General features: G+C 39.6%; 1 protein-coding gene across 7 annotated transcripts in view; it reads right to left on the reverse strand.

Annotated features, from left to right (window-relative positions):
- LOC124368883 (latrophilin Cirl-like) overlaps positions 1 to 22718 on the reverse strand; it is a 248354-nt gene that overhangs the window by 39223 nt on the left and 186413 nt on the right. For 5 of the 7 annotated variants that reach the window (XM_046826375.1, XM_046826373.1, XM_046826374.1 and 2 more), the window contains exon 3: positions 2229 to 2421. In XM_046826375.1, the coding sequence (XP_046682331.1) occupies positions 2229 to 2421 (193 nt within the window). Of the gene's footprint in view, positions 1 to 1588; positions 1671 to 2228; positions 2422 to 22718 lie in introns of those variants that run through there. The other 2 variants (XM_046826380.1, XM_046826376.1) reach the window with 1 other exon arrangement.

Below are 22718 nucleotides of genomic sequence, written 5' to 3' on the forward strand. Positions count from 1 at the left end.
ATATGGGACCAGCACACTGTCGGATTACCAAGGAGTCCGGATTACCAAGGGTGCCATTTACACAATGCATAAATAACCTATAATCAGTAAGAAACGTGAAAATAAGCAAAATGAAATAGTAGAATGAACAAACTGTGCATACATAAAACATAAGTGAAAACTCTTAAAATACCATCTTTACACTTAAAAAAATCAAAAACAGTGTTTTTGCTTATTCTTACTTAAAGATTCTGTACACTTGTACAGTGATACTGTGGCCTGGGCAGCCAGCGCCGACTGCCGATAGCCTTTTTCGAGCGTGTCGGACTGGCAAATGTCGGATTATCAAGATTGGACTATATTAAACCTTTGATCACAGAAAAACTTCTGTGTGACCGTGCGAATTAAGATAAAAGAATGAACCGGAGAGGCACACAGCCATGTACATGAAGATCGTGTACAAAAAGGGCGGTGATAACAAAATTGCATAACACGTGTAACAATCAAAGAGAGGAGTCTGGTATCGTGGAGCATACAGGATGTTACTCTCACTACCTCACATATTGTACCAGAATGTATGATTTAACACAGAGATAAATATCGGAAGGTAGACAGTAGTGACAAAGGGCATTGTTTGGGAAGGGAAGAAATTGTAAGGGAGGGCTCTGAGAGCAGAGGGGGAGACCTAGGGTACTCGTCCCAACCCTTGTGTGGGGGAGGGAGGTGAAAAGAACAAGAATGAAGTGGCGCTTAGAAGGGCTTTGACAATGCACGTTAAATACGTCTAATTAGTTTTCTGGAATAGTTACAAGATCTTAACACTAGACTCAAGCTGACAAAGTAAAGCGAAATTGCGTTTAGATAATTTTTTAATAACTGTAACCACAAGTATCTACAAATAGTTCCAAAATTTAAAAAAAATATATCGTTACAACTACAATGAATATTAAACAAAATGCTATCCACTGTGTGATCAAAACAAAACAATCTGATTAGCCAACAACGTATTGTACGTATTGTTGTTGTGGCCGTAGCCTGTAGGAAAAATATAACAGATTGTTCATTGATTACGCATGTTTAAGAAAAACATGTTGTGTACATTGGACGGATATAAAACAATATACATAATATTATATTATATTATATATATATAAATAACATATTTTTTTGGCAGACGAGAAAGTTCTCTCTTTTGTTGAAGCACGTGGAATAAATAGGTTATATCACATTAATTTGCCCTCAAAGAGAAGACGCACTTACGTCATAATGACTCATAAAGACTTCTACCTGTTTACTGAAAGTGACATGAAGAAGCAACACTGTACAAAGACAGCTGTAACGCACTCTTTTCCTACAATGAAGAAAAAGCGTATTAAATTGCTAATCAACGAAGTGGAGTCTTAATGAAGTGTAATTAGGTGGAGAAGTGGCCCGCGACTGATCACTAATTGTAGGAAGGCAGTAGCAGTGCAACAATGAGGAACACTATACAGCCGGCTTACAGACCAACCACTGATTCGATTGGTACATCATCCCTACTTATCTGGCATCACAGATTATTTTTCCATTTTTGCTATAGAGGACAGAATGCTACATTTAGCCTACTCACTTGCTGTGGAGGACGCGGAGGGACTTGGGCGACATGCAGTTGACACTCCACTCGATAACGCTGTGACCACTGTTACAAGCAATGCTAGCAGAGTTGCTACAGAGGACAGAATGCTACATGTACTCACTTGCTGTGGAGGACGCGGAGGGACTTGGGCGACATGCAGTTGACACTCCACTCGGTAACGCTGTGACCACTGTTACAAGCGATGCTAGCAGAGTTGCTATAGAGGACAGAATGCTACATGTACTCACTTGCTGTGGAGGACGCGGAGGGACTTGGGCGACATGCAGTTGACACTCCACTCGATAACGCTGTGACCACTGTTACAAGCAATGCTAGCAGAGTTGCTACAGAGGACAGAATGATACATGTACTCACTTGCTGTGGAGGACGCGGAGGGACTTGGGCGACATGCAGTTGACACTCCACTCGGTAACGCTGTGACCACTGTTACAAGCGATGCTAGCAGAGTTGCTATAGAGGACAGAATGCTGCATGTAGCCTACTCACTTGCTGTGGAGGACGCGGAGGGACTTGGGCGACATGCAGTTGACACTCCACTCGGTAACGCTGTGACCACTGTTACAAGCAATGCTAGCAGAGTTGCTATAGAGGACAGAATGTTACATGTACTCACTTGCTGTGGAGGACGCGGAGGGACTTGGGCGACATGCAGTTGACACTCCACTCGGTGTTGCCGTGGTCGTTGCAGATAGTGATGGAGAATCGCCCGTAGTTGGCACGGATCAGATGTATCAGCTCTCCATCCTTGCACTCGATCTTGAGCGTCTTGCCCTCACACGCATACGCCGTATCGTAGCGGTGTTGTTCTGCAACATAACATACACTCGGCTGTCACAACAATGGTACAAAATCGATACACGTGATGTTTACTACATACTTCTTTCTTTTTCGTCTCTTTTCTCCCTGCCTGTTAAGTTATTTGAGTACTGACGAATTCACAAATAGCCCCTCTACAAAATGTAAAATATACACACAAATATATCTATTGCGTTTAGGAAGACCACTTCAAAGTACACAGTTGGTGAAGTGGCAAGGTAGTTTCCTACGAAGAAATGTAGACAATTGATTAAGTTGTATCAAACTGGACTAGAATATCAACTTCACGAATAGTTTTGGTCACATGCAAAGCCGTAGTAATTTTCAATTAATCACTCTCAAAATCCAAGGAGCCAGGTCTGTGAGAGGTAGACCACTTGAAAGTGCATAGTTCATGAAGTGCTCCTTCAAGTGAAATGGGTAAGTGTTCTTCACCGGGGCACTTCATTTACCATTGCCTGTGTATATTTCACGGTGGCATGCTGTACTGCTTCGTTGTGGATGCTGAACAAATCTATTTGTAGCCGAGCTTCTTTTCTTTCAAAATATTAATTTTATTCACTGATTTATTAGACAAAAAGTTATCTATAAATTCGTACACTTTGTGAACTGCCTCAGTTAAAGGCAGAAATGACTCATGTATTAATATAAATACTTTTCACAACATGTCTCATACTCATGGCGTTTAACAAAAAACAACGTAATTTTACAAAACTACTTTTGATTTTTAATATTTACTATAAGCCAAATTAATAATCAAACTGAACAACAGCAGCAAATTGTATCGCCAGCGATGCTCGGAGCGACTAATCCTGTCCATTTCAAATATTAAAAATCTAAATAATGAAATACCACTGGGAACGTGTTATTGGTGTGCCTTTTATTGGCTATCGTCCGAACAGGCGACGTAACGATTCTGTGAACTCGATGCAGAGACAACAGAGTATTTCACGAACCGATTCCTTGTATTAATTTGGCGCCGCAAAAATTAATCCAACAATGATGTCGGCAGAGGGGAGAGGGCTGATTGCAATCGATTGCAGGATTACTGGAAGCCGGGAGGATGGGTTGTGGCAGGATGATTTGATTAACTAATTGCGGAATCTGGTAGTCGGTGCAGCCATGATCCAAAAATGTGGAGGTGGCCTGCGTACCCGCTGACCCGGCAACTTTGTTTGAGTTAGGGAGGCTTTTAGTCGTCTGCTTCGTGCCATTACGGGACTGCGGCGGCCGGCCCTGGCTTATTGATTGCCTCAGGAGTTCACATTGCTGGAGTTAATTTTAGTATTTCTTGCTTTTTACAGATGGATTCCTAGGTACAATAAATATATACAGAGTAACTAAAAATATAGCGTGAAGAAACCGCAGTCTAACGCAACATACCGCATTATATAAGGACAACTATCATTGACAACCTAGTCCAGATACCGCATTAGATAATGACACTTGTCACCGACAACCTATTCAAGATAACGCATTAGATAAGGACACTTATCACCGACAACCTAGTCAAGATAACGCATTAGATAAGGACACTTGTCACCCACAACCTAGTCAAGATAACGCATTAGATAAGGACACATCACCGACAACCAAGTCCAGATACCGCATTAGATAATGACACTTTTCACCGACAACCTAGTCAAGATAACGCATTAGATAAGGACACATCACCGACAACCTAGTCAAGATAACGCATTAGATAAGGACACTTGTCACCCACAACCAAGTCAAGATACCGCATTAGATAATGACACTTGTCACCCACAACCAAGTCAAGATACCGCATTAGATAAGGACACTTGTCACCGACAACCTAGTCACAATAACGCATTAGATAAGGACACTTATCACCGACAACCTAGTCAAGATAACGCATTAGATAAGGATAATTGTCGTCTTGTCTGTTAATGTGTTCATCATAATACAACATCATGCACGTGAAAAATCGCGATTTTAATAAATAAAAAAAAAATTATTTAAACTATTTACAAATAAATCTGAAAACATTTTAATAAGCGGTTCAAATCAAACCTTTACTTTATCAAACATACACGAAATTAAAAGGAACTAGCATACAGGAGGTCAACTTCCAAAACAGTGCGGTTTTTAACGCTTTTGTGATTACTTTGTGAATAATATATCTCCCCGAGTATTCCTTTGTACAAAACCGTTTAAAATAACAAAAAATTGTTAAATTTGCTTTATTGAACTATGAATCAATTGGAAGATTACTATAAGAATATACGTGTATGCTCAGAATTTAATACCAAATCAGAAAATATAACGTTTGGAAAATGTGACATTTTAAGAAAACATAGCCTATAGTTGTCATATCCTCTTAAGCGAAACAACAATTTTAAAGTAGAATTCCTTAAACTCCCGGATCTAAAACATGACGGATATCACAACGCGAAATCACAGCTTTATTTACATTGTCGTTTCCGAGATACATTTATCAGTCAATTTGTGGTATTTGGCTTCCATATTGTAATTGAAATTGTGTTCAATGTTGTAAAGCACACGTAAAGCAAGTAAATAAGTGTTTCTGCAACAGAAGCCTGAGAGACTTCATGCTTCCAATGGAGTTTAAATGTTACGTATGTTCCACGGTTGGTAATATTAATTAATATAAAAATTTATTAGTTTTAGTTTTTATTTATTAGTTTTTCGGAAACACAAAAACACAACATGACAGACACATTAAAACTTCTACTAAAATCATTTTCAGCAGTACAATACTGCTGTTTTAGTTCCTAAATTCGATTTTCGGAGAACACTAGGGTACAATTAAAACACCGATTGATACAGTTAATACGGAGTTGAACGGTTCCTTGTACATTGCGGGTATGAACTGTAATATAAACAGAAAATACAGTGAACGCGGGAGAGTAGATTCTGTTGTGCTTTATTCTTGCCAATCTGAAGGAACCCTTGTCAAATCATGACAAGTGGCGAGGCAAAGAAATTGACTTGCGGAAGTCACTCGGCGTTGGGATCTGGTGGAAAGGAAAACAGTCACATTTTTACCTCGACGATTGAATTACGTGTGCACTCCGCGAATGACGGGAAATGCTACGAGAAGGTGTGTCCTCGGTAAATCGCTCCTGATAGAGAAAACCGGGGACCCGCGGAGAAGGAAATTTAGTCTGATGGAATTATATTTATACGGGGTATTAAATCAGTGGTAGGACGAGAGGGGGCGGGGCGGGGGGAGGTGGTAGTGGGGACCGCGCTCCAGTTCTTCTCAAGAGGTTATCAGATATTGGATGTCGTCCGTAACAGAACAATCTTTATTGTTATTGTACATCTTTCTACAGCTTCTGTATATTTATACGTTCTCTACAAGTGCGACTCGAGTATTGTCAACAAGACAACGCACCGCTCTCGCTGTCTTATCCACCTCAGTTTACAGAGAGTGGATTACACGTGTGACTTGGCAGAGCGGACATTGTCGATACATCCACCTTGCTGGGACAGGAGCTAAACATCATGCGCCCGAGCAAGTCGCTCCACGTCAATCTTTATTGTTATTGTACATCTTTCTACAGCTTCTGTATATTTATACGTTCTCTACAAGTGCGACTCGAGTATTGTCAACAAGACAACGCACCGCTCTCGCTGTCTTATCCACCTCAGTTTACAGAGAGTGGATTACACGTGTGACTTGGCAGAGCGGACATTGTCGATACATCCACCTTGCTGGGACAGGAGCTAAACATCATTGCGCCCGAGCAAGTCGCTCCACGTCAATCTTTATTGTTATTGTACATCTTTCTACAGCTTCTGTATATTTATACGTTCTCTACAAGTGCGACTCGAGTATTGTCAACAAGACAACGCACCGCTCTCGCTGTCTTATCCACCTCAGTTTACAGAGAGTGGATTACACGTGTGACTTGGCAGAGCGGACATTGTCGATACATCCACCTTGCTGGGACAGGAGCTAAACATCATGCGCCCGAGCAAGTCGCTCCACGTCAATCTTTATTGTTATTGTACATCTTTCTACAGCTTCTGTATATTTATACGTTCTCTACAAGTGCGACTCGAGTATTGTCAACAAGACAACGCACCGCTCTCGCTGTCTTATCCACCTCAGTTTACAGAGAGTGGATTACACGTGTGACTTGGCAGAGCGGACATTGTCGATACATCCACCTTGCTGGGACAGGAGCTAAACATCATTCGCCCGAGCAAGTCGCTCCACGTCAATCTTTATTGTTATTGTACATCTTTCTACAGCTTCTGTATATTTATACGTTCTCTACAAGTGCGACTCGAGTATTGTCAACAAGACAACGCACCGCTCTCGCTGTCTTATCCACCTCAGTTTACAGAGAGTGGATTACACGTGTGACTTGGCAGAGCGGACATTGTCGATACATCCACCTTGCTGGGACAGGAGCTAAACATCATTCGCCCGAGCAAGTCGCTCCACGTCAATCTTTATTGTTATTGTACATCTTTCTACAGCTTCTGTATATTTATACGTTCTCTACAAGTGCGACTCGAGTATTGTCAACACGATAACGCACCGCTCTCGCTGTCTTATCCACCTCAGTTTACAGTGCTGCGTCAGCCTACTGAGTCAATGACGCTCGGCCAAATTCCATATTTGGATATGCAACATCATTGAACTTATTCTTGTGTACGCAGATTAAACGCAAAACACAACAGTTAACAACAGTTAACTGTTAATAACAGTTTTTTTGTTATTCAGTTAACGCAAAATTTAAAGTCACCAGTTTGAAATCCTTCTCAATATATCTTGCCACATAATGCATTCTCACTATTGCACATTACACTAGGTTTCATGGCAGTGTTAAGAGTGAGCTAGAAAGGGTACTACAACGCAAGTGTGCGCTGAAATCAGATCTTATCACCGAGTTTAACACTGAGTTTCCACTCTTTCTTGAATAAAAATCACATGTTGAAATCTCAAATGATTGGATTCAGTTTGTTTTTATTTTGCCATTTTCTTGTTCCCATCATGGTTACCCATAAGACAAATGTACAAATCCCATATTGTGACATGCACCATCATTGAACTCAGTGTTGTTAATATACAGTGTGAGTTAAAATTACGGATACACTCGGTTTAGTTTTGATGGATAAATATGGAGGGATAGGAACTCGGTACACCTTTCTAGGAAATAGAAGTGAACTTTTTAGTCACTGTTACGTACAACTTTCCCATTGGGAGCTTAAAATGTTTAAATGTTGAAACCCATTAAGTGACCATTTTGTACTGGGTTAAGATAGGAAGCTCTAGTTTCCACTGTTCTTATTCTTTTATCAAGACCTTTCAAATGAGGAGACTTAATGGGCCTTTACGTTTAAATATTTTGAGCCCCCCCCAAATCAAATTTTGGGAAAATGGGCAAAGTTGTAACAGTGACTAAAAAGTTCACTTCTATTTCCTAGAAAGGTGTACCGAGTTCCATCGCTCCATCTTTATCCATCAAAAACTTAATAGAGTGTATCCATACTTCTATAACTCAGACTGTATAAATGAAGTTTTATGCAAGCTCTCAAGTCTATCGGTCTGTTCGTTTTCGAAATATCGTGCGGATGGACAGACAGGTAGAAATACAAATTTGTCCAGCCCCACGAGTGGTAAGCTTCGCTAATGCTCAGCCAGTAACAAAGTTACACCATTGCTAGATAAAGCTGTATCTGGGTTACACGTAGCCGAACTAACAAATACGGCCTGTGGCATACACGCGGTCGATTAAGGCGACAAAAGAATGTTTTTACTGAAGTTACGCGGTCCGCCTATAAGCTCACAGGTGAAAGGGTTCCAGCTAGTACTATTACCCCTTCACTGCATCCTCCTAAAGAATCGCCCACTTTGAGTGTTCACATCTCGTACTCGTATGTGGGGATTTACTGTTATGCGATCACTAAACTTTAGGAAGTAAATCGACTCCGTCACTCTTGGTGATGCAAGATAGTCGTAGTCAGGTTAACCATATTGCCATAAGGTACGGGCGATCCGGCCATTGCCAAACCGGGCCGTACAGAAAGTTCCCGGTTACGTAACCACTGTCGCCGTAACCATGAACATTGCTGTTCAAAATTGTCTGCAACGTAAAAAACACAAGTGCAACCAAAATGTTGTGTTTTAAACCATAACTACTTATTTACTGTTACCAGATTTTACGAATAAATTATCAACGGTAGTGAATTTCACATTTCACTCGGGAAATTCAGACGAGTATATTTTTAAGGTGAAATTGCCATTACTGTTAAGGACAGTTGTTTTTTAACCATCAACAATAACCCACCGTTTTTAAACACAATGGGTTTACGCTTTTCATTGTTAGTTTGAGATTAGTTGGTCTGTTTTAAAAGTGTACACGGCTCACGCTATTTACGTTTGTGTTTAGTTTCCACAATTTTAATATATACTAACACTAATATATTGAATAATATTATGAACACATATGTTTTTATGATAACTTCTAAAAAGTGAAATACTCTAGCAGTGCTAGTGTTTTATTGTAGTACAGTATACTAATATTGCACTTCAATTTCTTAAATCAATTAATTATTTCAATCTTTACTAAATAAAAAAAGACCAAAAATGAAAACCACAGATTGATATATTGCACAATTATAAGATTTATCACTGGTAGTAAGTAAGTATACTGAGTCTTTTTCGCTTAAGGGCCAGCACCTTACAAACATACTATACCTGACTAACTGACAGTGCATTTAATCGTTTTTTTTTTTTTTTGTGTTATTAGTTCGTAGGGCAGTAGTCCAGGTACTACTTCTAGTATAAACTCGTCTTATCTTATCAGTGGTAAACGCGCGCCGCTTATCTTTTGCCTGTAATGAAACCTGCGTTAGTTCTGTCTGAGTTTTGTGTGTGTCAATAAAGCGTGGTGAGTTGATCTGGGCTTGGACTTTGCAAGCTCGAGTTATTTTTTTTTCTAAAAGAGCAAGCATCGCGTGATCTGAGTTTTGAATAGGCAAGCTAGGGTCTTTTGTGCTGGCCCTTAAACGAAAAAGACCCAGTATACTGTATAATTGAGTACCCAGACTCTACTTTGGCTGTCATCATGGCTGCGGAAACAAAACACTACATTACCACTATAGCCTCTAGTGGTCTAGAATATACCAATATCATATTTACCATAAATAGTGTTAAAACACAGCATAGGCTTGTTGCTTTTACATAGTATCGTTGCAGAGGACGTTATACGGAGTATGAATGAATTGAATTGATTTATTTCCCAGATATAAGTACAATATAGCAATCTGACCAATAAACATTATAATTGAAAACAATTTTTCAAACAACACAAAGTAGCTTGAAACAACAGCACCATAAAAAGCATTGTCCTTGTGAAATAAGCCTGCACGGGTCATGTGCCTATGCGCAGTGAAAGTAGTACTAACTATTCATTCTTAAGACATTTCTTGGACCCCGAATATTTTATGCTTAAGAGAATTTTATGCACGATGTGGTTTATGTATTTATTGCATATTTTTAGCTAGTCTTTATGGTTTCTTTAAGTATAAATATAAAAGGACATCATCGCATATACAAATTTATAATGTTAGAAAATAATTTTGGTTGTTCAAGTCCGACCATCCGTAAGGGTTCCATCACGGGGTCAATTGAATTCTACGCAACATTTTGGTTCAATGGGTTATAACTTTAAAATGAAAATGTTGAAAGAGACGCAAATTGTGCTATTTGGCTAAGTATCTAATGGATGCAAATATTACCAATCCAATAAAAGATAAATGGCGTTTATTTATTTTGGGTTCTTTACTTAAAATCAAGGCTTTTGGGGGGTAAAAGATTCACAAAACTGGATTTTTAATATGCATAACTCAAGTTCAGAAAAAATCGAATTTAGAAGTTGGAATTGAAACCAAAATTGTTGGAGTCGAAATATGCATAACTTTTTCGAACCGATCCACCTCTAAATACAATCAGGACAATCACTTTCAGGGCGATTAGTTGACAGGTTTCGTTTAAACGATGAGCCACAGTTTATTTCGTCAATCACTCTACTATGCAAGAACCTCCGAAATTTAATTGTTGGTAACAGCTAATTATCATACCTATGAATCATTCGAAAGAAAGAAATTAAAAAAGAGGGTTATATGTGTAATTCCAGGATATAAAATAAATAACACTCATTTTCGATGAATAGTAGCATAATGTATCTCTGCAGTAATTTATACATTAGGAATGTTTAATATTCAAATGCGATAATATATAATGTTCTAAAATGAAAACTACATTTACTTAGCCTTGTGATCATTGACTAGAATCGACACAAACTTTCCTAAATACGGAAATATTTGGTAAATTAAAAAAAAACGAGACATAGCACACAGCTAACTGTTTACTGATCTCATATTTCCATTTCTCGGAGATACTTCCTATCCAACAGTGCTCTTGCGTATCCAACAACATAATTGTGTATCCAACAAACCACTCGGTAAAGCACTGGGGGTCCGTTGTCGCTGAATCAAAGGTAAAGATCAAACGTACAGACTTATTAACGACCGGCCGTCACCGCAATAACAATGACGCGTCAAGTGTGGCAGAGCCGCGTCAATAAACAGGAAGAATGTGTCATAGATGACACAAACGGCCGTGTACCGGGTGACAACACGTTGTGCCGCACACGGTAATGGAACGCCCTATTAAATTCCTTCCATCTCGAAACCTCTTGGTCATTAACGGGGTATTGCTGCCCTACAACGGGGTTAGCAGCTCGCGTGGTCGGTTCCATATTAGTTTCAATACAATACGATACGGCTATTGTCCCGGGCACTCTACATACAGCGCTGTGCTGTATTCGTTAGGGCAAAGTGGACGATATTGCGGCATATCTGACGTTAATCACTTGTTTGGCCGGTTACTCGATAAAAACTAGTATATAGTATAGTATATTCTGTTACAAGTCATCCAAAGATGAGTGGCATCGAAATGTCACTCTTTGTCGATACATGTTTAATTAATCCTACAATGAAATGTTATGACTCCCAGAATATTCACACTGGCTAGGAAGTGTCCGCCGAAAAGTCGTCTCTTTCATTAACTAACGTATTTGTAAAGTCCTGACAATTTCAAGTTCTCAAGCAGGTGAACGATTCTGAAACGGAAAGGTGCTATAATAAGCTTCAACAAAAAAAGTGCGAAGTAACCCCCATGAGGTACTCCGATAACCTAACTGCTTCATGGCTGTTAATAACGGCTAGTGTTTATTCATGTTATTTCCGAGAAAATCGATAATGTTACATTGAATTCAAACTCAGGCCTTTGTCAGAAATCTCGAACGTAATAGCGGTAAACGTCCACAACGTTCGACTAGGTTTGTGTTGCATTATTTTCTGACAGCGAACTAAGATGAGAATTACTAAGTTCACGTAGCTATGTAATTGACAGCTGTCTATTCATCATATATGATAGACGACACTCGGCACATCAAATAACAACATTTAAACGAAGTAATACAGCGATGCAATTGACAGCTGTCTGAAATTTATACATTTACCATACCTGCAATAGAAAAAAATCAACTTATGAGATATATTGTAACGTAAAAACATTTAACTTTAAAAGCTCTTCACGTCTCATACATTAAGAGAGAATGAAAACAGAAGATTTAGGAAATTGTAGTTCCAAAATCATAAAATATACAATTTAGTACATGTGTACAATAAACCGGATGACACTACCAACGTTATGGCCGAGTATACAACTATATGTTATATTACAGTATGTTGTAAAGTACGGAGTGACGCGATCCTGACGCAGTGACCCTGAAACAGTGATGCTGGATCTGAGAGGAATCTGGCTACAATAAACTTGTGTGTCCTGTAAAGAATGAAGAGAACGGCAGAAACACAATACCTGCGGCAACTCGATCCTGCCCGCGAGTGTGTCCCTGTCCTCGGCCACTTCCTGTATCTCTGTCACTCGAGAAATATCTGAAACATTGTGACAACCGCGCGGGAGCCTTCTGCGGCACGAGCGAATCGCGGCAACTTCTCACATTGATTAGCTATCGGCCTCTTCTGGCTAATCTTCAGGCTCCTGGAAGGGATACACACATACCACCCCGTTCGCCAGAACTGGTAGGTAAATGAAAAGCGAATGGTACATAGACAAGTCTCGAATATGCAAAATATAAAAACCCCCATTAAATGTAACGTGTGCAAGTCGGTGACGTATCCAGAAGGGGGTGGAGGTTTCAACCCTTATTTTATGGCGATAGTGGAATACATTGACCTTGTCATTTTTTAATGTTATGTATAAAATGTTCATACAATGTGGAGGGAAACCAGTCGAAACGGTTGAAATGAATTCATACCTAGGAACTGTGCGGACACCAAACGTCTTCTCCTAACATTGTAATATGCCTCCCTAGCTACTATGTGGCGATCGTTTCCTAGAATGCCTCCGAATCGGGTTTTAGCAGCAATTAAAATTTCTACGGTTAAGAAATGCATGACGAATTAACGAAGCAGGCAATGAATCAAATTATACGTCTAATATTATTTCTACAGATTTCAATAAGATTCGTGAACGCGTCCATAGTGAAAAGAACATAGATTATAAACGAATGATTAAATTGCAGGAATCGCCACGTGAGCCATCAACGCACCATTGAACAACGTTCAAACGAACGAACGAACGAACGCACCTGACGGACAACGTTACATTCTACCTTACAGTTGGATTAAAGTAACAAAAGCACACTTATCACCCATAAATCAATATATACGCTTTGTATTTGAGACCGTACAACTTAACTTCATAAATTACACGATTTGATTCAATGTTTATCGGAGGATTGCATAAATTTCTCGAATAGTTTGAGGCATCCAGTCGAAAACGGCGCTGGCTCTAACACGGCACGAAAAGGTAAATACTCTACATACAAACCGAATATTTCTGCAATGCCTATCAGTGTGCTCTATATTTTGCGGCCCACAAATAAACCGACCACGATGAAGTGAGAACGAGTGACTATAACAGGGGCGTGGGCGCTTTCCAAACACACGAACATAGGTGCAGTAATGGTGTTTGGCGCTTTCCTAGAAGGTCAGGACTATATTGCTGACAGCCCCTGATGAGGGTTGACATTTGACGGGAACTTCCCGCGACTTATTCAATACACGGCACAACACACTGCTGCCCTTCCTTATGAGTAGAAATCGTCCACGTCATATTGTCGACAACCCAACGCTTATAGCACAGACCTTGTAATCCTCAGCGCTATTTACAGCGGATTTAAGATAAGGGTGGATGCATTACTGATTTACGGGGAGGGGAGAATTTAGTTCGCCAATATCCTTATTGTAACAGGTGATTTTGCATATCAATGGAAACGAAATAAAAGCAATTTACTCAAACTCAAAGTTTGTTTCATTACGTCAAGTTAAGTTTACTCTTAATAGTTACAGTAAGGGAGTGATTGCGATTTACAAAACCGCCTTTTTTCAAAATCTTGGAGGGAGCCCCCCCCCTTTGCTCCTCTCCTGGATAGGTCATTGAAAACAGAATCTGATTTGTACTGTGTACATCAGATTACACAATTCACACAAATGTGAGAGAAACACATCTCTATTACATATGATTATGTTAAGTGCTGGCTGTATTAAATCACGTTTTGGCCCGTAATAACTGCCCGTAAATGTTTCATTTCACACGTATGGTTTGTAGCGTACAAATTTTCGGGTTATTATATAATATTTTTTGCCTTGTTACTAATGGGCGTTTTAATTTTTGAAAAGTTAAGATTTTGTTTAATAATTAGCAGCCATGTCTAGCTAAAACACTAGACGTTGGTAGGGCTATTGTGAGTAGTACCTTTACAATTAGATGTGATGCAAAACTGTACACTCAATTAAGGAAAAAACGTATTGTATTTTTAATATTCTGTGAAGCTCAAGATGATCAAAATGAAAAACATGTAAGAAATATAATCTTTAAACAAAATTTGATTACTTTCTACAAACATGCAGAACGCCGTTTTATACATGAACGTGTTAGCCAATGGCGCAGTGTAGCGGGTACGACGCTTATCGCGATATAACCAGATCAAGCAACGTCGAGCGTGACTGCTGCTTGGATGGGTGACCGCTGAGCGATCCTGTCCTTGCAAGCAGTCCGCCTGCCCGGCCATTAGTGGTGGTGGTTCGGAAGTCACCTTTAAGCCGTTAGTCGCCAGGTTAAGTGTTAGGCAGGGCTTCTTAGCCCTAACTTCGCCTGATAAAATGAAATTACTTTGCTTTAATTTTACTTTAACGTGGTGACAGTGGTGGATAACGATAAATTGCATGAATCATCTTTAAGTTAATAGCTTTATTTGTGTCCAATAATGTAATACTTGTGTATTGGTTTCTCAACGTAAAAGTTACTGCTTTTACACTACCACATTTGGTTCACTAGAGTTTAATGGAAAAAATATACATAATCATTTTGAAAATATTACAATCTAAGTTTTGTAAGAAATTACAACTACTGGGATGGATCGGCATTTTTACGTTATATAGTGATTGCACTTCTAACAGTTGTCTATTGCTAGTTGATTGTTTAAAAAAAATTATAAAGCTGGCCGCAATAGACGAGAACGCGAAGTAGCGTAACATTACAGAAAGTTAATAGCTTGTTATTTCAGTGACCAGAGAAGACTAAGGATTATACTAAATTTAAATTTCCATCTAAGTAGAAATTATTCTGAAGAGGCGCTGCGCTTAGTTAATTTTATGTAGGTCAATATTTCAACGGTAAAATATTGTATTCATTTACGTTTTATTTCAGATATTACGCATGAGTGTCATCGGAGCAGAGAGTCCCCGATTGCTGAACTATAGTGAACTCCATCAAGTTAATCTGGTCCGAGAAACTGCACCGTCGTTCCAGTCAAGAATTCTTCATCAAAATGTGCAGACTTCGAGGGGAAAAATGTCTCAGGAGGTGACAAATCTAAATTTTATTTATCGGCGACCGGAGATCGATGATAAAAATACTGCAGCTGTGAACCGTAAATTTCGCTGCAATATGTGCGGAACGACTACGGGCTACGGCACTCGGAGATTGAATCAGTGAGAGATAGGATAAGCGGAGAGTCGGAGAGTGCAGAGTGCAGAGGGGAGATCGTGATAAAGAATAAATGTCCGCACCGCGCCGCAGAGGCCGATAACAACTGACGACTCTCGCTTGAGTATGAGGTACGAGGACTGACCTACGAGTGTCCCGAGTCCACACTGCAGCGATTTCTGTGCAGTAATGGAATTCCGTGCGGTTACTTCCTCACCGACCTTCACAATGTGTACCTTTTTCTTGCTATGAAGGAACGATTCCGAGTCGGTATGATTTTTATTCCAGTGAATTTTAATGGTGGAATATAAATAGAACATAAATAGAAATACAGTTTTTTCCAAGAGTTTCTTAGTTTACAGACTGCTTTTCCGAATAACTTAGGTCAATAAAGACTCGTACAATGGAACAAAGGCTTAAAACTACACAAATATAAACTGAGAATTACAACAAACTAATAATGATTTCAACTGATCTCCTTTACTCATCTCTGCTGACTTCCTTACTTATTTCATACTGCTGATGTTTTGATTTCTCAAGGTTCATAAAAATAACCACCATGAATAGAATTATAAAACTTTATTAAAAATACATTAAATGTCATCTCGGGTGTCAACGACCTCTAGCCGAAAAATCACAGACGCTATAACGACAATCTGGTTGCCTGCCATGGTCCAAATCAAAATACGAAGCGTCAACAAGGGTTTATGTCATGATAAAAATATGAGAGTTAATGAAAATTAGAAAGCGAGAGTATTTAGTGAAGTTTCTCGTGGCCTTTTTGCTATCCCAGGTTCCACAGTTGTTTCCTTACGCGAATGTTGACTCCTCGTTTTAGATTATTGTGTCCAGACTTTATTTATCCACAATAACGTTCAGAACTTGAGTACTTCGTTGTTGATCTGAACCGTTTCAAGTGTAAACATTTACGTGGAACTCGCCAAACCGTCTTTTGTTGCCGCGAGGCTTGGATTGCGAGCAAAAGCTTTCTCCAATGTCTTCCGATAACCCCATTAGTGCGACGTTCGGGCGACTCGGTGCTTTCAGACGGCGATAAACCAATCTCGACAGAGTTCTTGTGCCAACCGTGAATTGTGGGGCTGCCCAGAAGATACTTCCCGTTTTCGGTGTAAAATTTACTTTGTTGCAGAGATTGTTTCATGAAACAGTAACACAAATCGGGAACGCTCCTCAAGAGTGAAAGTGGCCGTAACACGATGCGCACTACGCATGCGCCGTCGGCAACTAAATGTATTACTAGGCGAATTAGAGTACAACAACGCATCTGTGGAGTTTCTAAAGTTGTTTTCGGATCACTCTGTAGTTATGTTAGGCATCGTGGTGCATGGGTACAATAATCAGAACAAATCAAATGAATATTAAATAATTTTAGTCGGTTAGTTAAGGAAAAGTAAAGAAATACCAAGTAGTGCAAGTTGGAGGGCACATCAAATCTGGGTTAAGTAAAAAAATGGCAAGTAGTACAAGTTGGAAGGCACATCAAATCTGGGTTAAGTAAACAAATGGCAAGTAGTACAAGTTGGAAGGCACATCAAATCTGGGGTAAGTAAAAAAATGGCAAGTAGTACAAGTTGGAAGGCATATCAAATCTGGGTTAAAAAAATGGCAAGTAGTACAAGATGGAAGGCACATCAAATCTGGGTTAATGCATCAAGGTTTACCAGTGACATGGTTAAAGGCTATTGGCGGGATAAAGCCCAGTACACTACTTTAGGCAATGTTAAGAACTCACGAGAATTTAGCGAATGTTTCTAAGAACTAGGAGTACAACCACAGATTAAGAATCGGTTGTAATGGAACACAACATCGACCGCAGCGGTCCGGCCAAAGTTGGAATGAGTTAATCTGTTTATTACGAGTAACGCATGTCCTATAAACAAGTATGCCTATATAAACAAGGGACACGCGATTTCGGGAATCACGCGACCAACGGGGTTCTGCAAGGACGGAAATATCTCATTACAACGAGACTTAACATTTGTACTTCGCCATTCTGGGTCAAGGACGGCCGACCGTTCCGTCGGTTTCTCGGGGAGTTCTTAACGTTTTCTACATAAATACGAGAATTCCTTTTCTTAATCTTGACTCGCCCGATCAAACGTACTACGTGAAAAAATACAAAAGAGAATAAAACTGATTTATGCATCATACACGTAAGAATTCCGCTTAAAGGAATGAATTAGTGATAAGAAATCATTACACCGAATTTCATGAGGTTATTTGTAAGGTCGAAATATAACAGAAACGTTACACAAAGAACACGCACGCACTAGTTGAAACACGCGGTGCTACGTAACTCCTGTAACTCTAAACACGCCGTACCAAACCCCTCATATGAGTTCAACATCACAAATCACATTATCTCGTGTTATTTTTAGTTACTAACTTACTAGTTTGCGTGTGGGTATATACTTAGTAACTGAAACTTTACGGTATTTCGCAATTCATATTTTAACATAAATACATATTAATTTCAAAAATCTACTCCACGATCCCCCGACAGTCATGGAAGTACATCTAACGTTAGTATGCTAATAACAGTCCTTTCAGTAACTAATTTCGGCAAATTTGAAGGCCTTAAAATAATGTATTTTACAGTACTTGTGCCACTTCTACTTATTTTAATTGTATAAATATGAATATACGGTGTCTCCGAGCAGAGGAAATGGCGCGTATGTATCAGTATATCAACGGGATGTGCATTGATATAAGAAATCAATGCAATATAATTGGCACTTTTATCACTTTGTTTCTAGATTCAAACATACCAGCATCATTGTATTGATTCCTTCTTCTCTTCTACTCTGCCAATACTTTAGAATGTATCGTTACTCACCATAGCAGTCTTGATTTATAATATTTTATGTATACATTGAATTACAATAACACATGTATTCATTGTGTTACATTGGATACGAAGATTTTACATTACTTATTATGTTGATGAGTACATATTCATGCTGCTGATCGCGTCTCGATCTCCACACACACAGGCTACGCCCATGTGGAGATCATTTCCCGTTTTTGCATGTATGTTGAGATCTTTGTATCTATGAGGAAATAAATAAATATTCAATCATTCAATTGATTGCCATCCAAGCAAAACCCATATCCATAATTTTAAATTTCGAAGGAAGGGATGAAATTTACATCGATATTCTAAGAGCATGGAAAAGTTACAGTGTGTTTGTTACCTTCTAAATTTATAAAACGTGTAAAGTTGTCTTTACAGCTTGTGCATTCGTGCAGTTTAGGAATGGCAATTACAAAAAAGGATAAATCAAGGTCTAGGTTACAGACGCATTGTGTTCAGCAAGCAATATCTTGCCATAATATGATTCAGAGGAAATTAATTTATATAATAGTGTCTCTCGTTTATACGTCATCACTTAAACATCTGGGATCTTAAACCCGTTTTTACTGTTGCCATGTTATCGCATGGGGATGAAAAACGTACAATTCCAACAATATTTAGCGAAGGCACCCCATTACAAGAGAAATATGCGAATAAAATAAACGTATTTTTGTTATAAATAGCAATGGTGCAGTAGTGTTAATCTGTTACCCAGCTATGGCTGTAAATATGAGTTGTAAGGTTAAAAATAACACCACTCCCTAACCGCAAGCCGATTGCGTTGACGATGAGTCGAAGTGACATGCAACATCCTAACATGACGGGAACGTCTCATTTCCGTCCCGCTATCAGAACAGTATTTGAAGCAAGTAGTACACGTACTTGCAGCGAGTAGTACACGTACTTGCAGCGAGTAGTACACGTACTTGCAGCGAGTAGTACACGTACTTGCAGCGAGTAGTACACGTACTTGCAGCGAGTAGTACACGTACTTGCAGCGAGTAGTACACGTACTTGCAGCGAGTAGTACACGTACTTGCAGCGAGTAGTACACGTACTTGCAGCGAGTAGTACACGTACTTGCAGCGAGTAGTACACGTACTTGCAGCGAGTAGTACACGTACTTGCAGCGAGTAGTACACGTACTTGCAGCGAGTAGTACACGTACTTGCAGCGAGTAGTACACGTACTTGCAGCGAGTAGTACACGTACACGTACTTGCAGCGAGTAGTACACGTAGACTGTTTCTTGACGCGGGTTTTACGGGGAGACACGACTACTCGGTGTGTGTGTTTAATTCGATACTGGAGAGTTTACTAAGATTACATCTTGCCCATAGATGCATGGAGCGGTCCCCACATGGTTACCATTCGTTCAACTCAACTACTTTAGTAGAGGGATTACACAAATAAAAATCAATACCGCTACTAGTCTGTACAACAATGTTTTTTTTTTTTCAAAATAAAGTTTGTACTACGAAACACACTTATATGAATGCTCTATTGAATAAAATGATGTACATTAAACCTAAACTTTTAATCAAACTTATTTTCATGGTTAATAGTACACTCACGGAAGTTAACTCGTATTTAGTAACGTTAAAGATATAAAACTTGCAAATTACACTGTATTTAAAGTATAATTATTACTTTTATACTTTATTTTTTAATTTTATATATTTTAAGTAAACAAATAATAGGCGAAGGCATTAAAAACATGTAAATAGGAGATAGGCACGACTATGGTTGTGTGGTCTATCCACAGTCCACCGCGTCTGACCTCTGAGCTGCGGTCCGCAGATGATCAGCCCCGGGATGACGGCATACACACCACACCGTGAGTCAGACAGCCTTGTTCCGTTTTCGTGCAGAGGCAATAGGCGATAACCGATCGCACAACCTTCATAGGCCACGTAAAGGCCGTGGCCACCCCTGATAAGTAATATGGGAGAAATGGCGAAGTCAATATTCCTACCTTAAAGAAAGACATAAAACATTATTCAGACTTCAAAAAACCTTACTTTCCAAATTGAAACCGATGCGGGTCTTTTTCGTTTAAGGGCCAGCACAAAAGACCATAGCTTGCCTATTCAAAACTCAGATTACGCGATGCTTGCCCACTGCGCAGCGCTTTGCGCTGCTTGCTCTTTTAGAAAAAAAATTAACTCGAGCTTGCAAAGTCGAAGCCCAGATCAACTCACCACGCTTTATTGAACAAGAAAAACTAAGTATAACTCATAACGCAGGTTTCATTACAGGCAAAAGATAAGCGGCGCGCGTTTATCACTGATAAGATAAGACGAGTTTATACTAGAAGTAGTACCTGGACTACTGCCCTACGAACTAATAACACCAAAAAACGATTAAATGCACTGTCAGTCAGGTATAGTATGTTTGTAAGGTGCTGGCCCTTAAACGAAAAAGACCCACCGATGCAAACGTTTTGTCCATATTACAATTAACGCCCTCAAGGCACATCAACCACATGATTGAAAAGCATAACAAACTGAAGAACCTTACGATCATTAATCCATATTATTTATATAATTGCTAGTTAATCCCCTTCGAAGGAACAGTGAACCGCCACCCCCATATGACACATGATCGGCACACAAGAGTAGCTATTCTAGAATCACACGTTAGGCATGTAGCTCATTGTATGACCTTCAGAAGAAACTGTGTACCAGCAACACAATCAATCGGCAAATAGAAAACTTTCTCTGGAATAACACGTTAGAAATGTCGCTAGTTGCATTATGCCTCTCAGAAGGAACTGTATACCAACAACACAGTCGACAAATAGAATACCTCCTCTGGAATAACACGTTAGAAATGTCGCTAGTTGCATTATGCCTCTCAGAAGGAACTGTGTACCAACAACACAGTCGGAAAATAGAATACCTCCTCTGGAATAACACGTTAGAAATGTCGCTAGTTGCATTATGCCTCTCAGAAGGAACTGTGTACCAACAACACAGTCGGACAAATAGAATACCTCCTCTGGAATAACACGTTAGAAAGAAATGTCGCTAGTTACATTATGCCTCTCAGAAGGAACTGTGTACCAACAACACAGTCGGAAAATAGAATACCTCCTCTAGAATAACACTTTAGAAACCATTATGCCTCTAAGAAGGAACTGTGCACCAACAACACAATCGGCAAATAGAATATATCCTCTAGAATAACACGTTAGAAATGTCGCTAGTTGCATTATGTCTCTCAGAAAGCAACAGTGGATCGTCACCCCTATAAGGCATACAATTGGCACATAGAGAACACCTCGTAGAATAAATAGCACGTAAGGTATATCGCTAGTTACACTATATGATCGTCGTACACGGTCGCGGCGACTACTGAGTACGACCCAGATACTCGCATGCGACTGCAGAGTTATAAAGCACAATGTACGACCATCGTACAAACACAGAGCACACACTAGTCAATCAACTGTACACAATTGTGATTACAGTGTACATAATATCAATCAATGTGTGACTATACAACAGTGCACGACACTAGAGCAACAAACGCGCTCAGGGGTGCCGGCAGCTCGCGATTGTTCAACAGTACAAAAGATCAAACGACGGAGATAGACAAACAAACAACAATAGGCCTATTATCTCATCTCATCTGGGAAAGGCCCCCGATCCCTCATCGGGCAGCGGTGTTGTTGCTCTCGCTTCTCCGTGCCTTCTGTAACTATTGTGCAGAGTTTAATTTTAACATTCATTAAGTACCAACTATTAGATTTTAACAACCCAAATTGTATTAAACAATCAAATGGACTCCGCTCAAATGGGTACAGTATCCCGCCTGTTACCGTTGTTCTCTGTATGTGTGATGTCCACCTTATCATACCCTATTCTACGTATTCATTGTTGATTATTACCAATGGCCAATGGCGCAGTGTAGCGGGTACAGCGGTTATCGCAAGATAACCTTATCAAGCTATGCCGAGCGTGGCTGCTGCCTGGATGAGTGACCGCTGAGCGATCCTGTCCTTGCAAGCAGCCTGCCTGCCCGACCATTGGTGGTGGTTCGGAAGTCACCTTTAAGCCGTTGGTCCCCAGGTTATGTTAGAGGGGGCTTCTTAGCTCTAACTTCGTCTGGTAAAATAAGACACCTTTTACTTAAATTTAATTTTGAACTAAACACCATGACTCAAGTGACAACGAGATCTGCCAATAATGAATGTCAAGGTCACCAATGACAAAAGGATTAGTACGATATTTGGTAGATTATGATAAGAGAAATGTAACTTACAAGCCTGTAGGTTCTCCTGGTATTATGGGAACTAACATATGTTAACCACATTTTTTTTTAAAT

This window comes from Homalodisca vitripennis, chromosome X (assembly GCF_021130785.1).
Source record: "Homalodisca vitripennis isolate AUS2020 chromosome X, UT_GWSS_2.1, whole genome shotgun sequence".
Lineage (NCBI taxonomy): Eukaryota > Metazoa > Arthropoda > Insecta > Hemiptera > Cicadellidae > Homalodisca > Homalodisca vitripennis.